Source organism: Eubalaena glacialis, chromosome 11, assembly GCF_028564815.1.
Source record: "Eubalaena glacialis isolate mEubGla1 chromosome 11, mEubGla1.1.hap2.+ XY, whole genome shotgun sequence".
Lineage (NCBI taxonomy): Eukaryota > Metazoa > Chordata > Mammalia > Artiodactyla > Balaenidae > Eubalaena > Eubalaena glacialis.
Window position 1 is genome coordinate 94,633,094 of NC_083726.1, and position 19,904 is coordinate 94,652,997.

Genomic DNA, 19,904 nt, shown 5'->3' on the forward strand with positions numbered 1-19,904 from the left:
AGCCTGCGTGTCTGGAGCCTGTGCTCCGCCAACAAGAGAGGCCACGACGGTGAGAGGCCCGCGCACCATGATGAAGAGTGGCCCCTGCTTGCCACAGCTAGAGAAAGTCCTCACACAGAAACAAAGACCCAACACAGCCAAAAATAAAAATAAATAAATAAATTAATTAATTAATTAAAATACTTAAAAAAAAAAACATAGTCTTCACTGACGTCTGATGTTTAAACCATCTGTCTAGTTTTTACTTCAAGGACGATTTTTTCCTTTTCGGGGTTTCTGATTGATTCTTTTTCATATCTATGCATTCTAGATTCATATCTGCCTGTTTTCACTTCATAACTTTTTGTTCTTTTAACGGGTGTGTGATGTATGGGGCAGAATTAACTGGGAGGTGTCCCTGGGGGCTCACTCTGGGTTGCCTGGGCAACAAACTGGCTGTCTGTTTGCAGGGTGGGGTGGGGTGGTGTGAGGGGCAGGGCAGCCTCTTCTCTCCTAAGAGGCTGTGCACTAATTTGGCTTCTCATGGGACCTAAGGCTTCTGCCCCTCAGCAGGAGAATTCTCATTTCTGTGGGCCTCATAGCTCGTGTCCCTGGTCAATTCCTACCAACGACAGGCACCTGAATCCAGACTGCCTGGTGCCCAAGACGTTTTATGTACGTCCATTGACCCGTTACTCTCAAACTTGCCCCGTGAGAAGTTGCTACGAGGTAGGGGCAGGGGTGGTTACTCAGAAGTGTAGACCCAGACTGGTGTCCAGCAGAGCAGCCGTACCTCTCTGGGGGGTGATGGAAGGCTGGGGCACACACGCCTTCTCTTCTCTGCTGGCCCTTGGCTTGTAGTTCCCCCTTTCCCAGTAGAGCTCTCCCTTATCCCTGCCGAGTGATGCTATGGGGTCATCCCGAGCCGCGGTAACCACAGAGGAGTCCACCTGGGGCGAGAGATGTTATTCCTCACTTTATCTCTATGATTATTTTAAACATACTTGTATTTCAAAGTCCTTTCAGATGGATTGTTTGCATTTCACTGGGAATGATATAATCTCATTATTGATTTTTTTGTTGTTGTCTTTCTTAGCATTAACTTTCCTCACAGGTATTTGAATTTTAGATTGCTGATTTATCTTACTGAGAGAATGAATTCCTTCCTTCCTTCCCTCCCTCCCCCTTTCCTTCCCTCTTTTGCTTTTTCTCTGCTTCTCTCTCAGCACCCCTTCCCTGTCTGATGGTTTTTCTCTTACCTCCACATCTCATTACTCTTTAAAAGCAAAACTCGGTTTCCATTCTTTGCCAACCACTTCTGATCTTTTTTCTTTGATGAAGCAAACAGGCAAGGAGGCTGATCCCTCTAGAAAGATATCTTGAAAGAAAATGGTGCTTTCCCGAGTGTTAGTACTTTGATTCTGCACAGCAGGGAAATAGTTCTATATAGACTTGGTTTCTTCAGCAAAACTTGTGATTGACTAACTGACTCTTGGCAAAAGTAACTGGTAGAATGTCTAACCTTCATCGCTTGGTTCAGAAAGACTACATGAGTTTCAGACAGAATATTCCTACAGGGTCTGACCAATGAGGGACCCTGTGATAACTGCATGGAGAACTTTTATCCATTCATTTGGGAGAGTGCTTTCCTGAATTTTCCTTTTATGGAATTCGTTTTCTTGTCTCCACTTTCTGTTTTTGCCCTCAACCTCCTTGTATATTTATTTTACTTGTTTATATCACATTATGTATCTCTGTCCTTTATGTCTGAGCTGATGTTACTGAAGGTGATTGCTACACATGAGTGTCACTTAAAGTCCTTTCACCAGACATGCATCTGAAAACTAATTTTTGGCTTTGAGCCAAATGCTACTTATACACATTCTCATTCTACTTGGTTGTAATGCAAATTCTTAAATGTAATGCTTATATCTCCTGAGTTTGTTTCTTCCAATTACTTCCAGGATAAGAATCTTTTTCCCTCTTGTCTTCTGGCCTACATTTAAAATTAATGCCGTTTTAACATAAACTTATTATTTCCTTTCCTGTTATAGAGGACAGTTACTATTTTATTCATTTTTTCACTTTGCCATTTGTTCTCAATTTCATATAAGTTGGCAGCGTGGATTCTAACTTCCTATATGTTTTTTTCCTCAACGAGTGGCTTGCAAGGAAATTATAGAAGTTGATTCATTCAAATCAGAACCACCTGTGTCATTGGGCCAGGCAGCAATGTTTCCTTAATGATTGCTTGCTGAAGAGGGAGTCGAAGGGAAGGTGCTGATTTCTTCCCCTCACCTTCTGTACATACAACCCCCTCTCACAGTCACATTGGGCTGTGCTCTGAGGTGACTGTGACTAAGAATGCTTTCTTCACATAACATCAGGTACCAGACATAGTCTGTAAGGGCTCTATTTATATCACTGTTTTCATTTCCTGCACAGTGCTTTGTTAGTCTTTGTCACCCTGCTGACTAAAGGGTTGTCTATCCTTTCTAATTTCATATAATAACTGGTGAGGAGCATATTAAAAAAGTATTATATAATATAAATAAAGTATTATAGAAAGTATTATAGAAAAAGTACTGAACATTGCTGTGCTATAGTGGGTTCCTGTTGTACTATGAAAGCAGCTATTAGTTCACATCGAGCATACCTATCATCAGTATATTCCCTTTTTTCTGGAATATGTCTTTAAGCAAAGAGAATGCACTCCAGTGGTACATCCTTTTTTGGTTACTTATTTATCAGAGATATAGATAGTCAAAGAGATTTGGGGTATTTTCTAGGATGTCTGATTAAACATCATCAAATACTCATTAAAATGGCATCAAATGAATCTGAAAATGCCATGTTTGTATTTGTCTTAGGACAAAGGGAAGGAAAACAGGTTTGGAGTAAGACTAAGAATATGCATTTACCCTCTAGAAGGGCAGGGATTTGTGCCTAGGTTGAGGGAAATCTGGAGGGACGTTATCGGCCAGTGTTGGTGGACACAGCCTCTTCCCTGCACTGTGGATCTTGGACCAAGTCTTCAAGCAGCCTTAGGTGCCAGCCAGGAAAGCAGAAACGACCATGACCCCATGATGGTCTGAATTAGCTTTACAGGCAAGGTCAGATAAGTAGATCTAGGCTGATGTTAGGGTTCCTGCATCCCCCTGGATATCATCCCAAATGGGTGGTGTATGATGTTAGTCTTAGGTGGGAGGGAGAGAAAGTACCTCATTCTCCCACAGTGAGGCTATCATTCAGTTATCTGAAGGAGGTGCTATTTACTAGGAAGAGCTTCAACTAAATTATCAAGTGGTTGGTCCGTCAAGTATAAAAGACTGAGTATTAGATTTTTTGTGTGTGTTTCGGAGGGAGGTGGGAAGGGAAAAGGATGGCATTTGACATCTGAAGTTGGGAGGAGGGTGATTGGTAAATGATGCCACTGATTCAGTTAAATAGTGGATACAGGAAGAGAAGGCTAGGAATCCAGACGGTGAGCAGAATGCTTTGCAGTCTTGCTGACTTGATGACATTGCTGAGGAAGGACACCTGTCACTTCACTGGGATGGGGACAAAGAGAAGACATGCACTGAGCTGTTTTTTTTAATAGATCTTTATTGGAGTATAATTGCTTCACAATACTGTGTTAGTTTCTGTTGCACAACAAAGCAAATCAGCCATATGCATACGCATGTCCCCATATCCCTTCCCTCTTGAGCCTCCCTCCCATCCTCCCTATCCCACCCCTCTAGGTCATCGCAAAGCACCGAGCCGATCTCCCGGTGCTATGCTGCTGCTTCCCACCAGCCAACTATTTTACATTCGGTAGTGTATATATATCGATGCTACTCTCACTTCACCCCAGCTTCGCCCTCCCACCCCATGTCCTCAAGACCATTTTCTATCTCTGCCTCTTTATTCCTGCCCTGCAACTAGGTTCATCAGTACCACTTTTTTTAGATTCTGTATGTATGCGTTAGCATACGGTATTTGTTTTTCTCTTTGACTTACTTCACTTTGTATGACAGACTCTAGGTCCATCCACCTCACTACAAATAACTCAATTTCGTTTCTTTTTATGGCTGAGTAATGTTCCATTGTATATTGTATATATGTGCCACATCTTCTTTATCCATTCATCTGTCGATGCACGTTTAGGTTGGTTCCATGTCCTGGCTATTGTAAATATACACTGAGCTCTTTTAATCACAGCTGTAGTAGATGCAGGAAGTTCTACATTGTAGGATTTGGAAAGTTCTTTTTTTTTTAAAAAAATGATTGCCCTTGTTTAAGTTAAGGAGCCAGATTCTCATTAATTTGTGCCCATGTTTAGTTCACCATATGGTTCATACAATATTATTTTCTTATATCATTTTTGCTATTGATCTAAAAGGCGTTTCCATGCCTGATGCAAAATAAATTTGAGAGCAACGCTGTGTTCAGAACCAGTATTTGTTTAGGTATTCACTCTGAGTCTGTCTAGATCCATGCTGACTATCTAATTTCTAGACTCTTCCCTAAATTTCTAAACCCTTCTAGACTATCCTTGCTATGTTGTTTCTGAATGTATTGCTTTATGTTACAGTATATACTCTGCAATTAAAAATCTAGCTGCCTCAATAAAATCACTTAACTAAGTGGTTCCCATATTCCACTAGAGGAAATAAATTCAAGTTCTTCCAGATGATAGGAAACAATTACAGTAAAGTGCAAGTATTTTTGGAGTTCCATATTTATTCTTCATCACTGCTGTCAAAAGGATAATATGGATATTTACTATAAGCATGGCATTGTTCTCAGTGTTACACATTTTTTTTTTTCCTGAGCCTACTCAGCTCTGGGACTCTGCATAAATTATAATTCTACATTTTACACATAACTAATATTTTGTCATTAGGATAAAGCCAGGGCTTTGTAGATTTGGACACTGATATAGGGCCAAATTTGCATAGGATATAAAAAATATAATTAATTTCTTCCCTTTCTGGAGGAGAACTCTCAGAACACCTTTACTTAGAGAATTTTGGCATCAACATAAGAAAACAAAACCTCACTGTAGTTATATAGTTTACATATTTCTTAAACTCCCCCAATCGCTGTTTTGGGATCTTCCAGATGTTCTGTGGGTTAATATTTTTGTTCGGTTTAATTACATTGAATTATTTTCTGAAATTAAAGGGGGCCATTTATTGAATTCTCCAGCATTGCCTCCTTTTGTTGACTGCTGGCAATTTTAAATTAAAACAATTCTTCTTCATCATTCCCATACTTAGAAAGTTTAGCATTGTCTATATCCTCCCTTGGGCAGAACTAGAGAAGATAACTTTTTGTAATGTAGTACGTCTTCCCTGAGATTACTTTTCTTAAAACAAGACAGTTGCTTTTTTTGCAGGCCATTGTTTGAAAAATAGACTTAAATATATCTGCCAAAGCTTTGCCTGTATTTCTGACTGATTTTTTTTAAGTTGACGTATGTCAGAAAGATCTCCTTTCCACCTTAGGAGCTTTGTCAGTCTTTAGACTCGGTAACATCTTAATCCTGGCTTGGAATACAAACTTGGTTTTCTTTAATATTTCTTCTCTTCCAGAAAAAAAATGAATATGGCCTTTTTAAATTCAGCCTTCACCTTTGTGATCAGAAAAAGGAAATTTAATTATATTTCTAGCTTTGCAATTTCTGTTTCTCATCAATAAATTATTTTTGCTATCAAATAGAAACGCTGTTTGTCTCATGCTCTGACCTCCAGCCTCTTCCATCTAAACAGTTTATATTTACATGAGCCACTTGGGCCCCTTCCCTCTTCTACACTGGCTTCACTTACATATATAGTTTTACATTTTCTTCTACAACTTTTTCAGATTCACTTAGTATTTATTGTCTTGTAGACAATATCTCCCATTCTTTTTTCTCTTTTATTTACCTGAGGTGGAGATTGGATTGCTTTCATTTCTTTCCTAGGATTTATTAGCATAGATGACACAACCCTGGAAGGAAACAGTAACAGTTTGAATATTTGCAGTGTTTTTATTCTTTACTTTTTGCAGTTCCAGTTCCATTGAGTGAAAGAGATAAGGTGGTCAGAAAATCTTGGAGAGTATCCTGTCACAGTAAAACGAAGTGAGATTTAAAGGAAATGGTAGTGAGCCGTAGAATCAGATGCTAAAGACAGTTTTAGTAATTGAGTCATTGACACATAAAAGAATTTTGATACAGTAGATTATGCTTTTGAGGAATTTAGTGGGGGTAGTAATCTGAGATGCAAGACTACTTCCCAGAATGGGCGGTATCACAGAAAGTGCTTGGTTGGCCTCAACTTGGCCATATTTTCAGAGAGTTCAGAAAGAATCAGTAGAGGGTAGAAACTTCGTGCACAAGAAACGGAGATGAAGCAGAGAGAAGAGGCAGGGGGAGATGGAATTTAAAAATCCGTGCTTCAAAAGTTCTTTTTCTCTGAGACATAGCAGGGAAGGTAGACGGTTTTGTAGATGATACTGGACATTTTCAGATGGAGAAGAGGCAATGTCATGTAGGGGAATTTCCTTATGCTCAGTAAAATGGGAGGAGAGTTACTTGCTAAATGGAGTTCAGATTGGGAGTCTCCGTCTTGGACAATATTTGCCTGGAGAGAAGTCAAAGAGGAACACGGAGCTTACTGAGCAGTGGTGATGGCACCGCATGGACCAAGTCACTCGACTGCTTGAAGCCTTCCATCAGAATTCTTTGACTAGCAAGGAAAATATATATATTTTTCTTTCTTGGTTTGCATTAATTTTGTGATTTTTCATGGCACACAGTAGGAAGAACAGGGACAAATAAAATTTATCAGTTGGCTTCATACATTTTTTACTTTTTCCTGAGCTTAGATTGGAGTCCCCTTTAACTGTGAGTCCAACACCTTCAATGTAGTCAGGACTTTAGGGTGTTTTTTAACCCATGTTGAACTTGACATTCATCCCAAGTGCAATTTTGTACCTGTTGTAAATCAGGGAGGTGGTCAGGCCCCACTCCATCTAATTGTCCACTTTTGCAACATGCTTTGTCAGTTCTTGTCATTTTCTACACACTGTTGTGCTTTTCTTTCTACAGTGCCTTTGGCTAAGGTGACTTCTTCGCCTAACAAGTGTCCCCCTGCCCTTCCACACCTCTCTCATACTTAACTAAGTAGTTTTCATCTTGCAAGACCTTAGCTTAAATTTCCCCTCCTTCATAAAGCTGTCTAAAGCTATAACTAGCCTCTGTCTCTCTCTTTGAGTAGTGAATTCTGCTCAGTTCAAATCTTTATTTTCATATTTCTCCCTGTTTTCTTAGGTAAACTGTAATTTTCTTGTGGGAAGGACCATATCTTCTATTTCTTTTATATCTATTCACCATTGCCTAGTACCAGGAATGTATTAAGTCTTAATAAATGTTCAGGTATTAAATTGTAAGTGATGTCTTATTTTCATATGGTGACTCCAATAGTTGATATTTAAAATACGTAACTCCCTGTATTTGTTTTTTTATTGTACTGCTGCAGATAATGGTTGTTATAATGAAATGCTTTTGGTGTTTCAAGTCCTCTTAATAAGCTTTATTAATTTAGTAATTTAAAATATTATTTTTAAATAAAGAATTTTTTTTTTTCATTTTCATGATTCTGTACATGGTTGGTTGGCCCCCAGTCATGACTCTTAAGGATGTCATGGTAACCTGTCAGAGAATTCTTGGGTTAAGGTGTTTTTTCCTCCCATCTCTGAAGTGTTTTAACATATCATGTTATGATATGCTCCTTCAGTCTTTTTTTTTTCCCTGAAGTTCATCCCTGATAATAAAATTATGCCTCCTATGCCCTTTATTTTTACTATTCCTTTTCCTATAGGCAATATAAAGTCATGATATGTCTGATACATTTAGCATAAGGAAATAGACTGATAATGTTACCTGTAATACCCTTTCCTTTTAAACTTAACTCATTAATTATTAGTAATGCCATAGATCTTGTAATTGGTTGTTGTTGGGACGTGGTCATTTGCATGACTCATTTAAGCCAAGGAGCTTTTTATGGGATAAAAAATACCAAGGAAACATTTAAGTTGAATAATAAATTCATCACAAAATAATTACAAGAAGTATTTCTTATTTATTACAAAATAAATAAATTTATTACGAAGATATATAGGGCATAACATACATCTTTGTGTTTATTTTAGGACTCAAACATTTTAAGTCCAGTGCAAGATGGAACAAAGAAACCTCAGATTGACAGCAATAAGAGCAACAACTACCGGATTGTAAAGGAGGTCAGCAGATGTGAAATATTTCTATATGAGTTTATACTGGCATGGCAAAGAAGTTTTGTTCATTTATTATATTTAATATTGTATATGTTATATTTAATGCTTTTCTTCTTCTTTGGAAAGATTTTGATTAGGCTAAGTAAACTCTGTGTACAGAATAAAAAGTGTCGGAATCAACATCAACGATTACTGAAAAATATGGGCGCCCATTCAGTGGTGTTAGACCTGCTGCAGATACCCTATGAAAAGGTAAGTTCTTAGGTACTGTTTTCCTTTTTAAATTTTGATACAATTTCAATATAGCAAAGTTACAAAGAATTTTTTTCCTTGAACTGTTTGCAGGTAAGTTGCCAACCTGATGCCCTACCACCCCTGAGCCCTTTAGTGTATATTCCCTACAAGTATAACCAAGTAACAACCTTCCAGATCGGGAAAGAGCATCCCACTCTACTGCTACCTAATCCTCACATGCCATTCACATTTCTCCCATCATCGCAATCATGTCCTGTTTGATAAAAAGATACACTTCAGAAACAGGAGCTGTTTGGTGTCATGTGCATTTAAATCTCCTCATGCTGGAACTCTTTGACATTGACACTTTTGAAGACAGACCAGCTATTTTGAAGACTGTCCCTTAATTCGGGTCACTTGATGTTTCCTCGTGATTCGATTCAGTTATGCATCTTTGGCAGGAACGTAACAGAAGTAACACTAAGTTTTTTCCACCACTTCCTATCAGGCAGCATGAGATTTTGATTTGCCCCATGACCGGTGATGTTTACTTGGGTCACTTGATCAAGGTGGTGTCTGCCAGGATTATCAGTGAAGTACTCAGTTTCCCTTTGTAACAAATATTTTGTGGCGTGGTTCTTTGAAACTAAGTAAACATTTCATTTTTTTATCAAACTTTCAATTTATTCATTTATTTATTTTTATCAGTATGGACTTACAGATGCTCTTATTCAATAGGTTATATTAGGTTTCTAGCACTGTTTATTTTGATTGTCCCAGATTTGGCCAATGGAGCCCCTTCAGGCCAGCTGCCCTGTCCTCTAACATGGTCCCATCATTCTTCGAGTAGTTCCTTGCTTTGCTGCACATTAAAATATTCCAGGCTCCCTTGCATTTTTCTTGTTCCACCTCTGGAATTAGCCATTTATTCAAGAAGCCCCAGTTCCATTTGGGGGAGAATGGTATTTGGGAGAAAAATTCTGAGAACTAAATGTACTTACTGCTGTGGAGGTTTGCCCCTCCAGGCCCTTTAAGTAGACAAATCTAGAGAATATATGTGTGTTTGAATATAGTTATTCTCTTACTCCAGCTCATCTTCCATCACCACTGCTGCCCATTCCTCCTTATGAATGCCCTCTGCACCTCACTCAGGCTCTGACCCCTCCACAAGGGTGGATGCCCTCTTCGTCTCTTTTGGGCACCAATGTGCCATGCCAGGCCCCTCTCTGTGGACACTCTCCCCACTTGGACTTTTCACTTCTCATACTGGATTGCCCCCTGTCTGACTTAGTTACATTTTAATATGTAAATTTATAAGGTGGTATAATTCAAACTAGGTTAGATAATGCAATAAAAGAATTATTGAAAAGCAGGAAAAGGTATTAAACCTTAAAAAAGGTATTAAAAAAGGTATTTATTTTCCAAATTATTATATCTTTGATATTGTAACATGGGCATTGGACATGTGATCAAGTCCCTTTTTCTACTATTTAGTATAACTGTCGTGTTGAGTATTTTACTACTACTTTGTGTTTTTGGGTTTGCTGTTTTATTATTAATCATATTTTTATTGAAGTATAATTCACTTACAATATTATATTAGTTTCTGGTGTACAACAGAGTGATTTGATACGTCTATACATCACAAAATGATGTGACCATACAAAGTTATTACAATATTACTGACTATATTCCCTATGCTGTATATTACATGCCTATGACTTGTTTATTTTATAACTGAAAGTTTGTACCTCTTAATCTCCCCCACCTAGTTCACTCATTCCCCCCGACGCCGGCAACCACTAGTTTGTTCTCTGTATCTATGAGTCTGTTTCTGTTTTGTTATGTTTGTTCATTTGTTTTCTCTTTTAGATTCTACATATAAGTGATATCATACAGTATTTGTCTCTGTCTGATTTATTTTACTTTGCATAATACCCTCTAGGTCCATCCGTGTTGTCACAAATGGCAAGATTCCATTCCTTTATGGCTGAGTATTAGTCCATTGTATATGTATATCACTTCTTCTTATTCCATTCATCTGTCAATGGACACTTAGTTTGCTTTTGTATCTTGACTATTGTAAATAATGCTGTAGTGAACATATGGGTGCATATATCTTTTTGAATTAGTGTTTTCTTCAGAAAAGTACTCGAAGTGGAATTTCTGGATCATACAATAGTTCTATTTTTAACTTTTGAGGAAACGTTATATACTGTTTTCTGTAGTGGCTACACCAATTTACATTTCCACCAACAGTGCATACGGGTTCCCCTTTCTCCACATTCTCACCAACACTTGTTATTTGTTTTTGATAATAGCCTTTCTGACAGGTGTGAGGTGATATCTCACTGTGGTTTTGATTTGCACTTCCTTGATGATTAGTGATGTTGAGCATCTTTCCATGTGTCTCTTGGCCATCTGTATGTCTTCTTTGAAAAAATGTCTATTCAGTTCCTATGCCCATTTTTTAAATCTGGTTGTTTGTTTTTTTGATGTTGAGTTGTATGAGTTTTTTTGTATATTTTGTATATTAATCCCTTATTGGATATGTCATTTGCAAATGTCTTCTCCCATTCAGTAGGTTGCCTTTTCGTTTTGTTGATAGTTTCCTTTGCTGTGCAAGAACTTTTTAGTCTGATTAGGTGCCATTTGTTTATTTTTGCTTTTGTTTCCCTTGCCTGAGGAGACATATCCAAAAAGCATTGCTGAGACTGATGTCAAAAAGTGTACTTCTCATATTTTCTTCTAGGAGTTTTATGGTTTCAGGTCTTAGATTTAAGTCCTTAATCCACTTTAAGTCTATTTTTGTATATTGTATGAGAAAGTAGTCCAGTTTGATTCTTTTGCATGGAGCTGTCCAGTTTTCCCAACACTGTTTATTGAGGAAGCTGCCTTTTCCCCATTGTGTATTCTTGCCTCCTTTGTCATTCCTTCCTGATGCATTTCTACCACTCTTCACCAGCCCAGAATGTCTAAATCAAGTGATTTTTACTTGCATCACCTAAAGCTTGAATAAAAGGTTGAAGAATTTTTCTACACGTCACTGAAAATCACATACAATGTGGCATCCTCTCTCTCAGAGCTCATTCCTTGGTTAATTGACCGTAGTTCTTGGTTTATCTCTGGGCTCTCTGTTCTGTTGATATATGTGTCTGTTTTTGTGCCAGTATCATACTGTTTTGATCACTGTAGCTTTGTAGTATAGTTTGTTATCAGAGAGCATGATATCTCCAGCTTTGTTCTTCTCTCTCAAGATTGTTTTGGCTATTCAGGGTCTTTTGTGGTTCCATATAAATGTTAGAATTATTTCTGGGAAAAATGCCATTGGGGTTTGCTCAGTTTTGATAACTAGATTGTTCAGAAACAAACAAAAAAAAGCATAAGACAACAGTTTCAAAGAAACACCAATTCCAGTAGAACTGGCCCTGATGTCCTTCTGTGTGGCTGGCTTTTCTGTGGGAATTGGGTGTTCCTGCAGCTAAAGTTCCTTTGATGTCTTTTCACTATCCCTGGATTACACACATAAAGGAAAATGTTAGTAGATTTTGAAATAAAAACTTCCTATTTTCAAGATAGGAATGGAGTTTTCTGGACATATTTATTAGTCTGGTTAGTTCATCCCTATTTTCAATGTGAGGAAGTGAGTCTATTAATGATCCGAGGCAGTTTATTTAGTTATAGATGGCATAAAATATAGACTCTCAGGTTAGGAAAAAAGAAAACATTAAATTCATTGAATATAAACTATTACTCAAAACATGAGTCCATTTTGTATATCTGACACTGACCACATGACCTATCCAGAAAAATTTTAGGTTGTTTCAGTGATATTGTTAAAAGGCCACTTTTAAAAAGAGAACTTTGCATTCTTTGTGAGTTTTGAGACTTAAGTTTCTTATTGAGATTCTTATTAGCAATGAAGTACCTTATTGTAGGACTTTGGAAAATGACAGTGAATAAGGAAACAACTTAAGAGTGTGTGTGTTAAGAAAGAGGGGGACAAAGAGAGAGGGGAAAAGAGGAGGTCAGAAAGCGAAGAGAAAAAGGAAAAGAATGAGATGGAAAAAATAGACAAAGTAAGTCACCGAAGGAGGGTGCACAGAGAGGGGAGAGGAGAGACTAGAGGTAAAGTCAGAACTATATATACAGAGAGAAATTTACAGAGTGGGGAAAAGAGGGCAAGTGAGTAGAGAGAAGAAAGAGTGGGGGCAAAGCAGGAGGACAAGGGAGTGAGAGCAGGAGAGAAGGAGCAGAAGGGGCCAGAGGAGGAGGGATAGATGCCTCCTGGAAAAGTAGAAAGGGAGGAGTTGGAGAAAGAGGGGGATAGAGATGGTGGGGAAGGAGGAGAAACAGAAAACAAAAGGAACAGGAAGATCCAGGTACATGGAAACACTGGGAAAGATGGGAAATCCAAGAGAGGGGAGGAAAGAGAGGGATTGGAGGGTGCAGACCAGAAGGGAGCAGAACCCAGGAGAATGAGGGGGCCAGAGAGAGAGGGAGGGGGGACAGCGGGGGTGTGGGGACAGAGGCAGGGGAGAAGAGGCAGCTTTGTACGGAGATGGGAAATTGTAGTGGACAAGCAGGAAAGTTGGGGAGAATGAGAGATGGGCCGTGAAACAAAAAGGAGGAGGAAAGAGTGGAGCAGAACAGATAGGAGGAGAATTAAGAGAAGAGGAGAGACATCTACAAAATGGGGAGGGTGGATGGGGCGGGGTAACCGGGAGAGGTGTAGACACAGAAAGGGGAGCATAAAATAGTGGCATGGAGGAAAAAATGCATGTGCGAAAAAATATATTCTTTGATAATATTTTTGCTCCGGTGTGTTTCTCTGTATCACGTGCTACTCTTTAACTTCCAGAATGATGAAAAGATGAATGAAGTAATGAATCTGGCCCATACATTCCTGCAGAATTTCTGTCGGGGAAATCCACAGAATCAAGTTCTCCTCCATAAACATCTGAATTTGTTCTTAACCCCTGGTGTAAGTATTTGAGTGGCTTCTAATATTTATAGTAAAGTGTCCATCTCATTCGTTTTAGCAACATTGATGGATAGAATTTTATTCATCTTCATCACCACATTTTTTTCCTTGTAGGGGGTTCTCCTCCTAAAAGTGAATATCATTTATTTCCATTAAGGAAACATTTAAAGAAACGTGAAAAATTACACAGATCTTACCTGCAGATGACAACTTCATTTATATGTACATAGTTTAATGTTAGGAAAAAGATGTGGTAGGACAAAGACTAACTCTGTGATGCCATGAGTAAGTTAAATCTGGAAAACTCAAAGGTGGACTTAACTCTGCTCTGTAAAACATGTGTTGGCGAATACTAAGGAACAGCTACTTTTGAATAATACATAATTAAATTAATCTCAAGAATACTGTTGCCAACTTGTTGACCTTTATAATAAGCTCCGTTTTCCAACTAAATTCCTTTGTGAGCTCAGTTTTTTTTGTAAATGCTGAATAATCTCAATGCACTTTGTAGAAGACTTGCACAGAAAACTCACTACAGTTTTGCGTAAAATAGGAAACTGATCACAAGCTGTGCAATTGGTCTAAGTACTGAAGAATAGAAAATTGATCTTGTCAGAGTTACAAGGGCACATTCCTCTGTGTGTAGCTCCTTGAAGCAGAAACCATGCGGCACATCTTCATGAACAATTACCATCTGTGCAATGAAATTAGCGAGAGGGTTATCCAGCACTTCGTGCACTGCATTGAGACGCACGGCCGCCACGTGGAGTACCTGAGGTTTCTGCAGACGATTGTCAAAGCAGATGGTAAATATGTGAAGAAATGCCAGGATATGGTGATGACCGAGGTATGTTCTCAGTTCGCATTTTATCAGCTTCACATAAACAATATGCTCAAATACAGGTTTTCTGTTATTTTAGAGTGAAAAACAATCCCCCAGCAACATAGGTTTGGAAAATAAATTAAGTACGACTACTTAAGCACAAATGTATTTTGCTTAGACCTAGGGAAGTAATGTATCATAAGTTGATGTTATAATTTTCTAGGAGTTTATTTTTCTTTTTGATTCTTAATGAATTTGTGTATTTTAAATAATGGGTAAAATCCTATGAAACGTTATAGATTATTTAGAATGAAAGTGATTAAATTTTATATTTTTAAGTTTCAATATGTAACAAAAATGGATTAAACTCTGCTTTTCGAGTGCCCTTATTACTCGGTTCCTGAAACATAGAATGGGTGTTCTTTGCTACTATTTACAGGGGGCTTTGAAGGGAATGAAACTAATGAATAGAAATTATCCATCAGTGATTCATTATATATGGAAACTTAGCTATTTAGAGTAAGTTAAAAATTTAAGAAAAGCAAATGGATGAAGTACTTCATTTATTTTGCCCTTTTCAATATGATGTTTGTCATTGAGCAAGATTTATACAATGAATGAGTTACTCACTAGGAACCAAGTGATACTTTGGAGAATACTTTGAGCCTGTTTGGGTAAATCATTGCTCTGTGACCTGATGGTTCTCTAAAGGCCTGTATGGATTAGGCAGCTTTCAAACATGGCTACAAACAAGTTATATAATAGATTATATTGATTTGGGGGGATTTTCATAATTATGTACCTTAAATTTGAGAGTGGGAGTAGTTTCTGTATTGGTACAATGAGTCCCTCTTGCCCCATAGAAATCTTAAAGTTAATTCAGCTTGAAGCCTTGAATTTTAAACGTAAATTATTGTTATTAACATTTAAGGAGCATTCTAAACTTGTAAAATTTACCTCTTATCTGTATTTACATTAACATTAGCCCTTCATTGCCTAGAAATGTGAGAATTAACTTTATTTTGGAAAATCATCATGGAAAGACTTAAAATGGGAAAGCAGCAAATAGTTAAGCCAGTCCTATGGCATTTATTAGGTGAAGCATTTCTATGTGTAAAGAAGTATTTATAATATTATGTTAATATGTAAATTTTTGACCCATATACATTCACTTTCAACAAAACTTTCTGTGTAAGCCAATTAATTGTCATCAATTTAAATATTTTATCAATTCAAATAAAATAGAGAAAAAAATTACATAATCTGTGTTCTCCACCAAAATATTTCACGTTGGGGTTAGAAAATTGGTACTGTAATAGACAATAAGAATTGAGGCCTGCGCAGGTCCTGACCTTGTCTGTGGTTTGGGGTTGCTATCTGCCTCATAAAGCAAAGTAGAGGGTTTGTCTTCTGGGAAGACAAAAGTCTTCTCTGTCAAAACCTCTTACATAGTTGGCCGTGGCATCTTCCAGGAATTGGAGGGCAGGGATTGAGACCTCCTGAGTCTGGGTTTTCAGTTGAGGTAGAGAGAGAAGACAGTGATTATGAAGTCTGGAGTGGGGTGTAGTTACCTCCAGAACTCATCACTGTTAACTCAGCCTGGGCTTCATGACAGTCAAAGTGGATTTCTCAATAAAATAATAATACAGTTTCCCCCCAAAATAGACAAGACATTATGGTGATAGAGCAATAAAATTACCACCTGCTGGAATTCTCCACTGAAGTTATATAAACGAAACAGGGAGGAAAATTTATGTCCTAAAAGCCCCTACATATTCATTCTTTGTCTCTCTCTCTTTTAAAAGTTGTCTTTTTCTCTTTATTTCTCCCATCTCTGCTTTTACCTCCATTCTCTACCGATATCCATGACACGTGGAATCTCCAAATTCTCGTAGAGTTGCATTTGGTTCAGTGTACTTGCTTACTTATTCTGTCACTATTGAAGGAGATGGGGATATTTTATTCTATAGTAAAATTATACTTACGAGATTTCTCATACTTGGCAATGGAGTCTACCATTTGAAGTAGAAGAAAGTAACTTCATTGGAATATTTTGCAGGTTTAATTTCAGTGGGTGACTCACTGAACAATTTACTGTCATCTGTGTCATTAATTCTTGCCCCTATCCACCTCTCCCATGTCTCTCCGACTGGTTTTGATAACATTCATAACTAATCACTTGACACATGCCTAGAATCTTTTTACCATCCTGCCTTGGTGTAGTTCTGCATTTGCAGTGTTATCTATGTTTTTACAAAGAGATGCACGTATTTCCAGATAGACCAAGCCTTTGGAAATAACTGCAAGGATGAACATTTGGACTGCTATGTCGACTCTCTTATTATCATTTCAGCTGATAAATGGGGGTGAAGATGTGCTGATATTTTACAATGATAGAGCATCATTTCCCATCCTTCTCCATATGATGTGTTCAGAGAGAGACCGAGGGGATGAGAGTGGCCCCTTAGCCTACCACATCACCCTTGTGGAGTTGCTGGCAGCATGCACAGAGGGGAAAAATGTCTACACTGAAATCAAGTGCAATTCCCTTCTGCCTCTGGACGACATAGTGAGGGTGGTGACCCATGACGACTGCATCCCTGAGGTAAGCCTGGCAAAAGCTTAGCAGCTATAGAATTATTATTAATTTTTAATAAGTGCCAGAAGTCCTCTACTATTAATTATAATGAGATAATATATTTAGTGAAGGAATTGTACTTAGCTATACAATTAGGAACATTTAAAAGAGCATAAAAAGTTTACTCTTTTGTTCTACAAGGAACTATGAAAGATGATAAACCTTTTTAAGGTATAGCCGCTATTAGTTTACTAGAAGCTACTGTAGGAATTTCTAGGTATGGAATTGTGATCAAACTGAAAAATTGACTTGTAACCTCTAGTATGTTCCTGAGCATAAAACAGATGCTTCATAAATAATTCACAGTCATCAATAGGAGAGGCTAGGATGGTACTGCAGGATCACTATCAGATTCTCTAGGTTTACCTTTGCTTTATGGAATAGATGCATTCTTGGAAATATGGACACACATTTTGCTTTATTCACACATCATCTTTTACCCTCCTTCCTTGTTTGGCATGACGGCAGGGAAGAAACTCATTAGAAACTGGTTGTCTGCCAACAAGATTAACGAGGCTTCCAGGAATGTACATTGCAATAATTTTTTTCTTCTCTACCGTTGTGGTGTATTGTTGCAAAGTTTATAAACATGTGATACACTAAATCCAAACATTTTAAATCACAGTAACTTAAAAAGGCATCAGGTTAGGTTGACTTCCCTACTTCCAAATAGTCCTACATAGTGATGGACTTGAAAGTATATTTTTATGAAATTTTGTGGAATTGTTGATACCTCAAACCAAGGGTACTTCATGACTTGATTGGTTTGAAATAAGATGGCAAAGAAAGGAAGCATAGTGTAGTGATTAAATCTGTGGGTTCTGTCTTTATTTGAGGTCCTGATTCTGGCCATGCAGTTCTCTCTGACATACCACTCTAACCTCTTATATTCACCTCCTTCACCCCTCTTCATCCTTCAGATCTTGATTCAAGCATTACTTCTTCAAGGAAGACCCTCCTGGCTTCCCATAGTAGAGTCTATAAGAGTCTATAATTTGAAATTTGGTATTTGAATTTTATTAGTTAAAAATATCTGTAGCCTTCACATTCTTTACCAAGATTATAAGCTAAATGAGAGTAACACCTGGGTCTGTTTGTAGTCACCATTATATTGTCTGAACCTGAACCTACATTTAATAAGTATGTTCTGAATGAATGAACGAATGGATTAAAGAATGAGTCAGAATCTTGGATCCATTACTTTCTAGCTGTGTGACTGATTCCAACAGGTTACTTAACCTTCTAATCTTCAATTTACACAATTTTGAAATGAAATAATTATAGTATGTACCTGATAGGTTTGGTGGAGGATTAAATTAACATGTTACATACAGACTGCTGAAGGTGTTTGGCATGTAGCAAGCACTGAATGCATATTAACTGCTGTCAAGATGATTATGATAATGCACCAAATGGCTCTGATGTCTCTGTGACACAGGCACCCTGCCATTGAAGATTTACTTCAGACCTCAGTCAGGTAGAGATAAGTACTAAGGGCATGAAAACTGGCCCTGTATTCCTTATGGTTCTAACTCGGATTCTATGAACCCTCTGAAATTGTTTACATGATGTTTTTATGTGTGTGCATTTTTCTGGGGAAATTTATAGCATTCATCACATTCTTATACAGAGAGAGAGAGAGGAAAGAAAAAAAGAGGTGAGAAAAGAGAAGAGGAAAGAAAAGGAAAAACAAAAACTATTGCCCTATGCACTTTAGAAATGGTATATGTTGCTGAGCCTCATGCCAGTCTTTTATGAGGAACTTTGCTAAATCTGGAAAGGAACTTTACTACATCTTAAAATAATTCAATTTTTTTTTTTTTGGTAAACTGTGAGCCTGCTTCTTCTCAGAAATAGTAATTTAAATGCTTTTGAATGGCAATAAAGTATTATTTAGTCAACATATTGAAGCATTGTATTAGATCTCTCTTGGTTGCAAGTGACAGAAACCTAACTTAAACTAGTTTAAATTTTAAAAGGGAATTTTATTGGCTCTTGTATTTGGGAATTTGAATAATAGTTGTTCACATGATTCAAGAGGTTCAAACAATGTCAGAATTCCTTCTATCTCTTGTTCCCTTTTCCTTTGTGGTTTTGCCTCATTCTCTTTATCTGAGCATAATTTTCCTCCATACACCTGGAGAAGATGGGTCTTGGAGTCCAGGTTGACCTTGTTCCATTTTGACAATGAGAGAGGGGGAAAGAGAGAGAGAGAGAGAGAGAGAATGTGAATGAATGAATGAATGAATGACAGAGACCGAGAAGGGGAGGGGAGGTGGGGAGGTGAGGGGGAGAGGAGGGAAGAGAGGGAGGGAGAGAGGGAAAGGGAGCACTTTTGACTCCTAGTGTCTGAAATATGTTAGACTTGGTTTACATGAAGTTCACATTCTCACACCAATCACTGGGCCCAGGGGAATGGAATACTAGGTCATGTGTTTACCCTGGATCAGGGGGTAGAGTGTTTTAGTAGAAGAAAGGAGATGGGAATGCTCTCTGGGTAGACCCAAAGTATACTATAATTTACTATAGGAGATAACACAGTTTCAAATAACCATTCATAATAGATATTTGAAGATGAAGAATAAAGAAAAAACTCACTTTCTTTTCTATTTGAAACTTGCACAGGTTAAAATTGCTTATGTGAATTTTGTTAATCACTGTTATGTTGACACTGAAGTGGAAATGAAAGAAATCTACACAAGTAACCACATTTGGAAATTATTTGAGAACTTCTTGGTGGATATGGCAAGGGTAAGTTACACGTTGATCATTAAATACTACTTCATGTTTAGTAAGGTTGTTGATATACATTTTGACTAAACAGTATCAAGCATCTGGATGAAAACTTAGAATTAAACCCACTATGTTTAGATGTCTTCTGTTACATTCAAAAAGTTGTGACTGAGTTTCATAAGACTGTGAGATTTAATGAGTTAATGTACTCAAAATGCTAGTACAGTGTATATGGCAGCAAGGTGTTC

General features: G+C 37.7%; 1 protein-coding gene across 3 annotated transcripts in view; it reads left to right on the forward strand.

Annotated features, from left to right (window-relative positions):
- Positions 1–19,904, forward strand: part of ITPR2 (inositol 1,4,5-trisphosphate receptor type 2) — a 521,178-nt gene that overhangs the window by 234,612 nt on the left and 266,662 nt on the right. For all 3 annotated transcript variants that reach the window (XM_061204256.1, XM_061204257.1, XM_061204259.1), the window contains exons 27-32: positions 8,161–8,250; positions 8,371–8,496; positions 13,340–13,462; positions 14,109–14,309; positions 16,639–16,890; positions 19,549–19,674. In XM_061204256.1, coding sequence (XP_061060239.1) covers positions 8,161–8,250; positions 8,371–8,496; positions 13,340–13,462; positions 14,109–14,309; positions 16,639–16,890; positions 19,549–19,674 — 918 coding nt within the window. The remainder of the gene's footprint in view (positions 1–8,160; positions 8,251–8,370; positions 8,497–13,339; positions 13,463–14,108; positions 14,310–16,638; positions 16,891–19,548; positions 19,675–19,904) is intronic.